This window comes from Cebus imitator, unplaced genomic scaffold (assembly GCF_001604975.1).
Source record: "Cebus imitator isolate Cc_AM_T3 unplaced genomic scaffold, Cebus_imitator-1.0 Scaffold137, whole genome shotgun sequence".
Classification (NCBI taxonomy): Eukaryota; Metazoa; Chordata; class Mammalia; order Primates; family Cebidae; genus Cebus; species Cebus imitator.
Window position 1 is genome coordinate 3,889,396 of NW_016107452.1, and position 13,046 is coordinate 3,902,441.

Consider the following 13,046-nt stretch of genomic DNA (forward strand, 5'->3'; position numbering starts at 1 on the left):
GCCATAAGACAAACCCCAGCCACACCACTGGCTCACAAAGGCCTCAAAGCGCCCAGATTGCAGCATCCAGCCGCCCCTCCTGGACCTTGCTTCAAGTGTCAGAAACCTGGCCACTGGGCCAAGGAATGCTCTCAGCCTGGGATTCCTCCTAAGCTCTGCCCATTCTGTGCGGGCCCACACTGGAAGTCAGACAGTCAGATTGAAGACACTGCTCGCTGCCCGAACCATCATGGACGCCAAGCTTCGTTGCTCTTATGGTGGAGGGTAAGTCCATCCCCTTCTTATTCAATACTTTAGCCACTCACCCCACTATAACCTGTCTCCTTGGCCTCCATAACTGTTGTGGGAACTGACGGCAAGGCCTCCAGGCCTCTCAAAACTCCCCAAGTCTAGTGTCAATTAGGCCAGCACTCCTTTCCACATTCTTTCTTAATCATTCCCACTTATTCAGTTCTCCTGTTAGGCCAAGATACAACAAAACTGTCTATCTCCTTAACTGTTCCTGGGAAATAGCCACACCTCACTGCCACCCTCCTCCCTCAATACCTCCCCTTTATGTCCCCCTACCTTAACCCTAGAAGTGTAGGACACCACCTCCCCATCCATCCTGTAGTACCAAACCCCTACACTCTCCCCATCTTCTCTGAAACTCACCTCAATTCCTAAGGAAACTTAAATGCCCTGCTCCTGTCAATCTTGCCACTTCACTCTCCATTCTGTGTGCCAAGACATTTCCTGGTTCCACGCCCAGCTGCCACCCTTAACTCTCTTCTAAAGTAATTAAATAATCTTTTCCAAGGTACCCCGTGTAACTTCTCTGCCTATTCCTCCTGTTCCATTGGCTCCCCACATAACTGCACCTATTACCTGTACAAAACCCTTAATTTAACCCATTCTTTGCTATACCAATTCAACCTAAACCTTTTCCTTATACACTGCTGAAACTCAGGGTGGTGCAGCTGGAGTTCTTAGACAAGAGCCAGGTCCGCAACCTGTTGCCTTCCTCTCTAAACTACTTGACCTCAACTGTCCTAGGTTGGCCCTAGTGCCTATGTGCAACAGCTTCATCTGCTCTACTCCTTCTTCACGTTTTCAAAATCACAGGCTATGCCTCACTCACTGCACAGCTCTCACAATCTTCAGGCTTTAGTATCCTCTTGGCATCTTCCACATCTGTTATCTGCCCCACGTCTTACACAACACTATTAACTCTTTATCGAAACTCCCACTATGACTATTGCACACGGCCCTAATTTTACAGCTTCTCACCTAATACCAAAACACAAGCCCCAAACCCCATGATTGTGTCTCCCTAATCCATATAGCATCCACCCCATTTCCACATATTTCTTTCCCATTCCAGACCCAGACCACACCTGGTTTATTGATGGCAGTTTTTCAAAGCCTAGTCAGTTGACACCAGCTAAAGCTGGTTACGCAGCTGTATCCCATTCACCTATCATTGAGGCTGTTATACTCCCTGCATCGCTTCTCAGCAAGCTGAACTAATTGCTTTAACCCATGCTCTCACTCTTGCTAAGGGACTACATGTAAATATCTATACTGACTCTAAATATGCCTTCTACATCCTACACCACTATGCTGCCATATTGGCAGAAAGAGGTTTCCTTACCACACAGGGGTCCTCTATTATCAATGCTCCCTTAATAAAAGCTCTCCTTAAAGCTGCCCTTCTCCCAGCCAAGGCCAGAGTTGTCCACTGTAAAGGACACCAAAAAACTTTAAATCCCATTGCCCAAGGAAATGCTTTTGCCAATAAAACAGCTAAGAAAGCAGCAAATGCACCACCAATATCCCCTCCTAGCGGACAGTATTTTTCTTTTTCATCAATTACTTCTACTTACTCTCCTTCTGAATCCTTCTGAATCTTACTCTCCTTCTGAATCTACCAGTCAATTCCCACTCAAGGCAGTTAGTTTTTGGATCAAGGAAAATTCCTTCTTCCTGTCTCACAAGCCCATTCTATCCTCTCTTAACCATTTTCATGGGGATATAAGCCTTTGGCCCATCTCTTAGAACCTCTTCTTCCCTTCATGAAGTTCATCCTTAAAACAACTACATCTCAGTACTCCATCTGCCACTCTACCAAACCCCTGGGATTTTTAAGGACCCCCCCCAACCTTTCCCACTCACCAAGCCGGGGGATTTACCGCTACGCAAAATTGGCAAATTGACTTTACTCATATGCCTCCTGTCAAAAAAATTCAAGTATCTTCTTGTATGCATAGATACTTTTACAGGGTGGATTAAAGCCTTCCCTACTGGAACAGAAAAGGCTGCTGCTATTATTTCTTGTCTGTTAAATAATATCAATCCCCATTTGGCCTGCCTACTTCTATACAATCAGACAATGGCCCTGCCTTCATTAACCAAATCACCCAAGCAGTCTCTCAGGCGCTTAGCTTTGAATGGAATCTCCATGATCTTTACCTCCCTCAGTCATCAGGAAAAGTGGGAAAAGCTAATGGCCTCCTAAAAACACATCTTACCCAATTCATCCTTCAACTAAAGGGCTGGGTATCCCTTCTACCTATTGCCCTTCTCCAAATTCATGCCACTCCCCAGGAACCCACAGAACAGCCCCTTTGAACTCTTATATGGCCACACTCTTCTTCTTAGGCCTGAGCTAGCGTTCTCCCAGAAACTAGCCGTCTTAGAGACTATCTTCTAATTCTCCAACAAACTAGGCAGGAAATTCTTCAAGCTGCTAACCTCCTCTTATCCACTTGATACCCAGCCTTATGAAGACACCTTAGCTGGACAATCAGTGCTGGTCAAGTATCTAACCTCTCCAGTTCTACAGCCTCGATGGAAGGGTCCCTACCTAGTTGTCCACAGTACCCCAATTGATGTCCATCTACAAAACCCTCCCCACTGGGTTCATCAGCCCAGGATTAAACTGTGCCCATCAGACGACCAGCCTAGCCCACCCATCTCCTCTTGGAAGTCGCAAGTACTCTCTCCTACTTCTCTTAAGCTAACTCAAATTCCTGGAGAGTAGACACAAACCACACGAGTAGTTTATATTCTAACGCTGACAGGAATCCTTCTCTTAACTTTGCCATTTGCAGCAGGACTCTACACAGTCAACCCTAAAGCTTAGTCTACACCTCACAAGCTCTCTATTTCTGTTGCTTTCTGTCTAATCATACTTTTGATCGCTCTTCTTGTCTACATTTAAATGCCCTATGCCTGCTTGCCTTGCCAGTTTACTGTTTTCCTCCAGACCATTTTAGCTAATATCTTGCGGTTCTACCCACAAACTTCTACCCTCAACTCCTACCTTAAGTGGATAAATGACCCTGTGTGGCAAGGGACATTCCAATTCTTTCACCCTAATGAAGTCCTCCTCTTTACTTTTCTACTCACTCTTATTCTTGGTCCCATTCTGTCATTAGCTACTCCTTCCTAACTACCTTCCAATCCTTACTCCCCTAAAACCCTTCTTCCTTCTTTTATTTGGACCTTGCATTTTCCAATTAGTCTCTCAATTTCTACAAAACTGTATTCAGGCCATCACTAATCACTTTATACGGCAAATGCTACTTTTAACAACCCCACAATATCACCACTTCCCAGGACCTCTCAGCCACTTAAGACAAGATGCCTTGCCAACCCTCCCCGTTCACCGGCCTGTCTTATCCCCAGTCCTGTTTCACAGCCTTCATCCTTCTGGGATCAGCCCGAAACACCCACCCACCCCTCAAGAATTCCAGGCAACACTGGGCTAAGTAAGGTCAAGATGCAGCAATGACAACTCTCCAGAACCCGCATAGAACTCTTTCAATCCAAGTCTCCCTGGACGACATCCTGTCCAATCTTGACCCAAGGCTTCATCACCAGCCACCTTAAAGCTATTATGCTTCAAGGACTTAACTAAACACTTAATAAACGATAAGAATCACAGATTTTTTTTTTTAAGGTATCCTCGAAGCCCCCGTCATGCTTAAAGAAGCCATGAGAAACATCACCCCTACTCACTTCTCTAACTTTTTTCTTTATACAGATATAAAAACATGAGAATGTCAGGCCTCCAAGTCCAAGCCTGGCCATTATAGCCTGAGTAACCTGCATGTACACCTCTGGATGGTCCCCAGGGGCCAGAAAGTCTGAAATGCCACAAGTCACCAGGTGGCCATAGAAAGAAGAGAAACAACTTGTTCCAACCTCAACTAACGGCTCGCCCCCTGAAACCTGAAACCTGCAACCATTGTTCTGCTCATCCTCACAGAATTTACCGCCTGGACATTGGGTTTCTCAGGGCCCCAACCCCTGTAACTATGTAATTTGCCTCACCCTCCCCTCTGCTTGCAACCAATAACCCCTTAACCTTATGATAATGCCTGTTTGTAATAGATGACCCCTACCCTTGTGATTAAGCATCCTGTGACACCCGTCCCCTCCTGAAGATAGATTACTGACCTCTACCCTTGTGGTCATGCATCCCGTGATGCCCTTCCCCTCTCTAAAATACATTACCACCTTTAACTGACCACTTGCCCCAACCTATAAAACCAGCTCTTATCCAACTGCCCTCTGCTGACTCTCTTTTCGGACTCAGCCCACACGCACCTGGGTAAGTAAACAGCCATGTTGCTCATACAAAGCCTGTCTGGTGGTAGCTTTACTTGAGTGATGCGTCTAACAGTAGGTACCAATAAAACACCTTCCCTTCTAATTCTCATTATTTGCATTTTTAATTGACAAATAATAATTGCATGTATTTTTGAGGCCCTTCTACTTTCTTAGCCTAAATGACTATGTCAAAGAATAAAATAGTTTAATTTCATTTCCTTTTCCTATTCTTGGTAAGATGCTACTACTTAACCTAAAGCTCTAAACACTCACCTTATCCCTTATCCAACAGATTCCTTGCTTTCCTCATCACTCCTTTCTTTCCTCTACCACGTATTTTTAGCTAAATACCTTCTTTCTCCCCTTGCCCTCTATCTGCCTGTCACCTATGCTCCCTTCCAACCACTTTGTATCACCTGGTTTTGCCTAGATGTTGGTGTGTACACAAATGTACTGCTATATTCTTGGGTGTAATGTACAAGGCACAACTGTAAAACAATGGCATTGTTCTTTCAGAACACATGTAATTAAGTGCTGATGTCTTCCAGTACTCACCTTTAAAAGACTATTCTAGTAATACAATTTAACTCAAAATATATTTTATGAACCGAAGAAAACCTAAATACATATTCCATATTCTTATTCTTAAAATTTCTTCCAAGTCCTAAGAATATATCAACATTATTAAGAAAATAATTTGATGACCACTTGCCAAGTGCTAAGCACAAGTCTTAGAATGCAACAACCCTATGACACAGGTAGCCTTTTAAATTCAGTTGAACCATGAGAAATTATCTTTCTGTAAGTGAAAATATGCACTGCTCACATTTTCAAAAACTAAGCCCAAGGTCACACAGTAGTTAACTGCAAAGTTACAACCCAACATAATCTCTAACCATGACAGATTTTTAATCCATGTTCAAAATAGGAAAGACATGACTTTACAGCAGTTTGTGAATGAAATAAGATGGAAAAAACTTTCCCAAAGAGCTTCTGGTTGATAACAAGTTCAATAGCCAGTAATTCTAGGCCAAGGTTCCAAATAAGTCGATGTAAAATCCTGTAAAATTGGAAATACTGGGTCTGTCTAGACACACACAAAAAAAGAATAGTGTTGTACTTGTCACTAGTCAGCTATTCACAAGTTATGTCATTTTGGTTACTAATCTGAGATCTAAGTCTCTTTTCCATAAAATGGAATTTGCTTTTGACCTGTATCTCAGTGACGACATGGGTTTAAAATAACTTATGAGAAGCCAGAAGCGGTGGCTCACTCCTGTAATCTCAGCACTTTGGGGGGCGAAGGCAGGTGGATCACTTGAGGTCAGGAGTTCTATACCAGCCTGGCCAACATGGTGAAACCCAGTCTCTACTAAAAACACAAAGATTAGCCGGGCATGGTGGTGGAGGGGCCTGTAATCCCAGCTAATTGGAAGTCTAGGGCAGAAGAATCGTTTTAACCCTGCAGGCAGACGCTGCACTGAGCTGAGATTACACCACTTGCACTCCAGCCTGGGCTACAAAGTGAGACTCTATTTCAAAAAAAATTAATAATTATGAACATTGGCAGCACGGTTGAAACAAATGCGAAAGGAACATAAGACCTCATTCTTGGATGTTTCCAGTGAGACAGAGAGAGGGATGAATTCCATTCAAACTGTCATTATTTGAATAGACTAATATTCAATTCCAGTGTAGACCTCATGCCAGGCTGCTCCTGGGAGTGACCCCAGGGGCTTCCTGGGGAGAAGGGCTTAACTACTGTGACTTCTACCAAAGAGTCTCAGTCTCATCTTTACGTTGGTATTTAAGAAAACATCAAAAGGGTAAACTTTTTCACCACCTCCCTCTTCAATCCAGCCCCAAGCACTGTGTATATGCAGATAAGGATACCAAAGGAGTTCAATGAAACTCCTTAAAATTTTCAGCTGTCTGCCCTGGGGCAGTTCTGTGAAAAAAAAATTTTTTTTTCACCTGTCAAATTTGTTTTGATAGCTGGCTACGAAACCCATAAGGGTAAGAGCAATTTTAACTTTTCCTAGGGAGTAAGCTGGGAGCGTAGAAGGCCGTAGGGTACTCTTAGTCGAGATATAAAAATTATAGCTCACTCCTTCACTTAGTCTACTGACTCTGAAGTTCAATTTTCCTCAAGACTATTCTATGGCAGACTTCAACCACCAGGTGGCACAATTTTAGAAAATAAATCAATCAAGAGCGGGCGCTATATTAACTCTAGTATAAAGAAAATGGGTAAGCATTCTAATAACGCACTTCAACAAATCTATAATCACGGGGGAAAACCCTGTATTTTAATGCCAGTTGGCTTTCTTTCGAAAGATTTTCCTATTGTGCAGCTGTATAGGAAATTTACACTACAGTTGTAATTTCTAACGTTATTTCAAAAGAAGCAAAAAACAAAGCCAGACCCGTTGTTCAGAGTCTGAAGAATCTGTTCTCCAGAAAAAACTATCCACAGATAGCCGGCCTGTAATCCCAGCTGCTCGGGAGGCTGACGCACGAGAATCACTTGAACCCAGGAGGTGGAGGTTGCAATGAGCCGGGATCACGCCACTGCACTCCAGCCTGGGCAACACAGCAAAACTCCATCTCAAAATAAAATAAATTAAATTAAAATATATAAAATAAACATATATTTTAAAGCCTACATTTCGGCCCTACTATCAGTTAAATAATTATTTTTCAACTTTTCAAACTATGAGTCTAACTATGAGCCATACCGCAGGAGAGGTAGCAGACAGTCGGGGACTGCCTCCCCTACCCACTTCGACTTAGCGCAAAGGCACCAATTCTAAACCGGTGCCACTGAGAAAGAGACTGGCGCTGGCAATGTAGACCCCGTGCCAGGCTGCTCCTGGGAGTGACTCCAGGGGCGGCCTGGGGAGGAGGATTTAACTACTCTGACTTCCACCAGAGTTTGAGTGAATGCGCCCTCGCAGCTTTCCCTGAACAAACATTACCAAAGCACTCTGCTCCGTGAATTTCAGAGAAAAATATCGTCCATACATCTCAAGGAAGGCAGGGGCACGTGAGGGAACATTCTTGCAAAAGCACGTGGTAAATGCCCAATCGATGTTTGCTGAATGTTGAATTCATGAGTCTGAGAAACTGACAACTAGTTCAGGCCTCAACGCAGTAGGAAAAGGATGGAAAATAAACTCATTTTAAATCAACTCAGCAAGTGCAAAAGCCACGAATGAAGAGGAGATACGAAAGGCATCACAACGTAATTCCTTTGCCCTCAAAAACTTCCACGCCTTTAAGGTTTAAATGAAGACTTCCAAAACTAATTTACTTAACACTCTACATAAAACCCGTGATCTTTAAACCCAAGAGAAGAAAGGTCAATGTCTTACTTTCATGAAAAAAAAGTACTGAAGGGGAAACAAGAGTGAAGCGTACTGACGGGGCTCTTAGTGGGTTCTCACATCACAGAGACAACTTTCACTGCAGCTGAAAAGTGTTTGAACGACTCCCGTTTTCCACCCGCAAACTGTCAACTGCTATTTAAACAACAATAACAGTTTATTAAGCGCTCATCGTGTCAAACTCTGTGGAGAGGGCTCCATTCCTCAAAGCCGAGCGATGGGTTTTGCCCGTTTTACAAGCGAAGAAGCCTCGGCTCCGGGAGGGGAGGAGCGCGGCCAAGGTCAGCCAGTGAGCGGCAGGCGGATTCGAACCCCGAATGACACCCAGGGCCTGTCTCAGCCACCAGCGTATCCCCCAGCGAGCGCCCAGGCACTCCACCCGCAGCCTCCCCAGCGCAGGAGCCCGGCTGTGGGCCTGAGGGAGCCGGGTCTCCCTGGTCCTAACTTCCCGGGCCGGCGGGCGGCAGGAAGGGGCTCGGCAGGGCGCGCCGTCAGGGGACCTGAGGAGGGACGACAGACCGCGCTCGGAACCGCCCGGACTCCCGAGACTCACCCGACTCGCGGCCACACCGGCAGGGCCGAAGCGAAAGTCACCGACGAAGACGCCCGACCCGAAGGCAGGCTACCAGAGTCGAGGACTGAACCGCTCCCCAAGCGACGAACGCCGGGGACGCACTCCACCGGTGTCCTGGCTCCCCGCCCCCGCCGCCCGCGGGCCTCAAGGCGCCTGCGCCGCCAGGCCTGGACGGGCCCACTTTTGTGCGCTCTAGGGGGAAGCACAGCGAGTCCACTGAGGCACGGCGTACCCTGCCGAGCGTCTAAGCCACAAGCCGAGCACACAAGCCAGGCTCGAGGAGCCTAAGTGCAAGTCCACTACTGGTGCACGACTGTACATTTCTAAGAAGAGCGGCGCGGGAGCTCGGCGAGCTTCGCTTCAGTCGCTCCCCCGTGCAGTTCCCTGTGCCCAAGACGCTGCCCGAAGCTTGAGCTCCGGTGGGCGGGGCCTGGAGGCAGTGGGAACTGCAATTGGTAGCTTTGAAGGCGCGACGGGCGGGAACGGTAGCTGAGGAGTGAGACGGCAGGAGATGTGGGTCGGTAAGAGAGCCCCGGGCGGCAGTGGAGCGGGCCCCGGAGGGTGCCAGAGGGTTGAGGAAGCCAGATCCCAGGTCTCGGGGTCCGCTTTCTCGGGCTTGCCGCACGTTGTGAGGCGCAGGATTGGCGCTGGGTCTCGGGCTCGGGGAGGGGAACTGCGGTAGGGGCCTAAGTGAAAGGGGGCGGTGACGCTGGGCCAGCCGTGGCGTCACCTCGCCCGCGGTGGGGCGGGGCTGAGCCCTACGTAAGCGTGTGTCTGCGTCAGAGGCCGGCCGTGTGGTCATGTGACCCGGGACTCCGCTCTCTCTGGGTTGTTGCCTGGCCCAGCGTTGGGGTTTTGCCTTCATGCCACCTCGGCTTCCGTCGTTTTTCGGCTTGTAGCCTCTTGGGTTGCTCCTCGCGCTGCCTGTTTAAAAGGGATCTTTTTGATCATGCGTTCCACAAATCTTGAGCATCTACTTTATGCCAGGCACTAAAGCGCTAGGAAGTACAAAGAAAGTTTGAAAATGGGGCCTAGCGCGGTAATTCACGCCTGTAATCGCATCACTTTGGGAGGGCGAGGCAGGCGGATCACCTTAGAGGTCAGGAGTTCGAGACCAGCCTGGCCAATATGGTCAAACCCCCGTCTCCACTAAAACTACAAAAATTAGCCGGGCGTGGTAGCAAGTGCCTGTAATCCCAGCTGCTTGGGAGGCTGAGGCAGGAATATCGCTTGTACTGGGGAGGCGGGGGTTTCAGTGAGCCGAGATCACACCACTGCACTCCAGCCTGGGCGACAGGCTCTGGCTCAAAAAAAACAGCCTGGCGCGGTGGCTCACGCCTATAATCCCAGTACTTTGGAAGGCTGAGGCGGGTGGATCGCGAGGTCAAGAGATCGAGACCATCGTGGTCAACATGGTGAAACCCCGTCTCTACTAAAAAAAAAAAAAAAAAAAAAAAAAAAAGTTAAAAAATTGTCAGTGGGGTAAACATTTACTGAAGGGATTTCCAACTTCATTGGTGAGATTGAGTGCGCTCCAAATTTCTTTAGACAGGCGTTCTGCAAACTTTACACAGAATTATCTGATGTGCTCTTTAAAAGATGCTAAATCTCCAGCCCTCCATGTCCCATCCTCACAGTTTAACTCGATAGGGCCCAGGAATCTTCATTTTAACAGCCTAGCCTTGCCTGTGTGTGTGTGTTTTTGTTGTTGTTCTTGTTGTTTGAGATGAAGTCTCACTCTCGTCCATGCTGGGGAGCAGTGGCGCGATCTCTATCTCGGCTCACTACAATCTCCTCCCAGATTCAAGCGATTCTCCTGCCTCAGCCTCCCGAGTAGCTGGGACTACAGGTGTGCACCACGATGCCCGGCTAATTTTTGTATTTTTAGTAGAGACGGGGTTTCACCATGTTGGCCAGGGTGGTCTGGAATGCCTGACCTCAAGTGATACACAGCGCCTGACCCCTCGCCTGTGTTCTTAATGGGAGAAGTGTTGACTTGATGTTTCACTTACTGCTGAATCCCAGTCAGCCCAGGTTGTCTCCTCAGGCATTCATTCCACAAGGATTCATTTATCAAGGACGCATTAGACTGTGCTTGGGCTGACTAGACTTAATTGACTATAGTGACGAAGTTCTGGATTCTAGGAGCATAGCTGTGAATAAAAACACCGTCCTGCCCTAAAGCTCAATTTTAGAAACAAGAAAAAAGATAGTTCTGTAAAGGCAATTAGTAGTGGATAGCCTGGTACAGTGGCTCACGCCTGTAATCCTAGCACTATTGGAGGCCAAGACAGGAGAACCACTTGAGACCAGGAGTTCAAGAACAGCCTGGCCAACATGGTGAAACCGCATCTTTACTAAAAGTTGCTGCGCATTGTGGTGCACACCTGTAATCCCAGCTACTCCAGAGGCTGAGGCAGAAGAATCATTTGAACCTGGGAGGCAGAGGCTGTCAGCGGTACACCCCAGCCAGGGTGACAGAGCAAGACTCCGTCTTAAAAAAAAAAAAAAAAAAAAGGCCGCGTGCAGTGGCCGACCCATGAGTTCCCTCTGAAAAGGGTATCCAGAATCTGACCTCTTCCCCTGCCTCGCTAACCTCCAGCTTCTGCCCTCGCCTCCTTAGACTGCGTTGTCAGTACAGTAGCCAGATTGATCCTGGTAGAAAAGCTAAACAAGAGCGTGTCCAGCCTGTGCTCAGCACCTTGCAGAGTAAAACAAGCAGTGATCCCGAGTGGCTTTCAGGGCCCTCCACGATCCCTGATCTCACCTCGTCTATTCCGCCTTCCTCTCCCTGCTGTCCCCTCACTGGAGGCCACCCTCGTCCCTTTTCCTTGAAGGCCCCAAGCAGGCTTTTGCCTCAGGACTTTTGCAGATGGTGTTCCTTCTGCCTGGAAAGCTCGTCCACACATGGCTCCTTCTCCTGCAAGGATTGTCCCAAAGTCGTATTCTCTCCAGCACTCCCACCCTCAACTCAGCCTGTCTAACTTGATTCCATTTTCTCCAGCACTCCTCACTTTTAACATAGTTTGTGGTTTCCCTGTTGTTTCTCTCCTCCACTAGAATGGATGTGCCATACTGGAACAGATAATTGTTTTTTTGGCCAAAGAAATAATCTATCCCCAGTGCCTAGAAAAGTGCCTGGCATGCAGAAGTAAGGGGTTACATGAATCAGTGAATGAATGAATGAGCTATAGATCATCACCATCAAAAGATCGAAATACTCTAGCCAAGAAACGAGAGACAGCACCAATTTTTAAACTCTAAAGCATGTAAATATACAATTGAAGGAGAAAATAAATGCTCACGCTGAAACACTGCAGAATGGCTGGAAAAGGGTAAAGATTTAGGTGTTTGACCTACAAATCAAAATCCCAGCTAAATATGATGCTAATGGCTGGGTGCGGTGGCTCATGCCTATAATCCCAGCACTTTGGCAGGTTGAGGGTGGGTGGATTGCTTTAGTCTAAGAGTTTAAGACCAACCTGGGCAATGTAGTGAGACCCTATCTCTATTTTTCATGCGTTGTATATATGTAAATAAAGATAGACAAGTTTTGTATTTGGTTAATACTTTGTTGTGCTGCTTTTGCTTCGTTAAAGTGCCAAAGGGATGGATGAGACTGTTGCTGAGTTCATCAAGAGGACCATCTTGAAAATCCCCATGAATGAACTGATAACAATCCTAAAAGCCTGGGACTTTTTGTCTGAAAATCAGTTGCAGACTATAAATTTCCGGCAGAGAAAGGAATCTTTAGTTCAGCACTTGGTTCGGCTGTGTGAGGTAACAGTGTTCAAAATGATGAGTCTTGAACAAAATGCTACCCCTCTGGGTTTTTCTTTCTTCTGTTTCTTACTCCAAAAGAAATGTAAGGTAGCTGCCAAACTACTAGTGAAGGGATGAGGGCTACATACAACTGCAGTGGAAAATAAACTAATTTTTAATTGACCTTTTCATCTTAAAAGAATGCTAACAGCCGGCCCGGTGGCTCACGGCTATAATCCCAGCACTTTGGGAGATTGAGGCAGTGGATCATGAGGTCAAGAGATCAAGACCATCCTGGCCAACATGGTGAAACCTTGTCTCTACTAAAAATACAAAAATTAGCTGTGTGTGGTGGTGCATGCCTGTAGTCCCAGCTACCAGGAGGGCTGAGGTAGGAGAATCACTTGAACCTGGGAGGCAGAGGTTGCAGTGAGCCAAGATCACAGCACTACATTCCAGCCTGGCAATACAGCGAGGCTCCATTTCAGAAAAAAAACAGAAAAAGAATGCTTACAAATCAATAAGAAAGAAAAAGTGAATACCATAGGAGGAAAAAAAAACTCAGTACAAATTTAAATAAGGAGCAGTAATTTTTGCAGTATTTTTTAAACCTATCTAATTATCAAGTATGAAAAGACAACAACACTCAGATGTGTTGGCAAAGTTGCAAAGAAATGACTCTGTCTTTCATGTGTATTTATCTGTTTAATTGCTTTTTGTTTTTTTTT

At 46.4% G+C, this 13,046-nt stretch overlaps 2 protein-coding genes across 3 annotated transcripts in view; one reads left to right on the forward strand and one right to left on the reverse strand.

The window, feature by feature from the left end:
- CMC2 (C-X9-C motif containing 2) overlaps window positions 1–8,693 on the reverse strand; it is a 34,380-nt gene extending 25,687 nt beyond the window's left edge. The window contains exon 1 of one of the 2 annotated variants that reach the window (XM_017541854.2): window positions 8,536–8,693. The gene's annotated coding sequence lies outside the window, so the exon portion shown is untranslated. Of the gene's footprint in view, window positions 1–7,970; window positions 7,991–8,535 lie in introns of those variants that run through there. The other variant, XM_017541856.2, reaches the window with a different exon arrangement.
- A 58-nt stretch (window positions 8,694–8,751) lies between these two features.
- Window positions 8,752–13,046, forward strand: part of CENPN (centromere protein N) — a 22,226-nt gene continuing 17,931 nt past the window's right edge. The window contains exons 1-2 of the mRNA XM_017541834.2: window positions 8,752–9,077; window positions 12,156–12,336. Coding sequence (XP_017397323.1) covers window positions 12,166–12,336 — 171 coding nt within the window. The 5' untranslated portion in view covers window positions 8,752–9,077; window positions 12,156–12,165. The remainder of the gene's footprint in view (window positions 9,078–12,155; window positions 12,337–13,046) is intronic.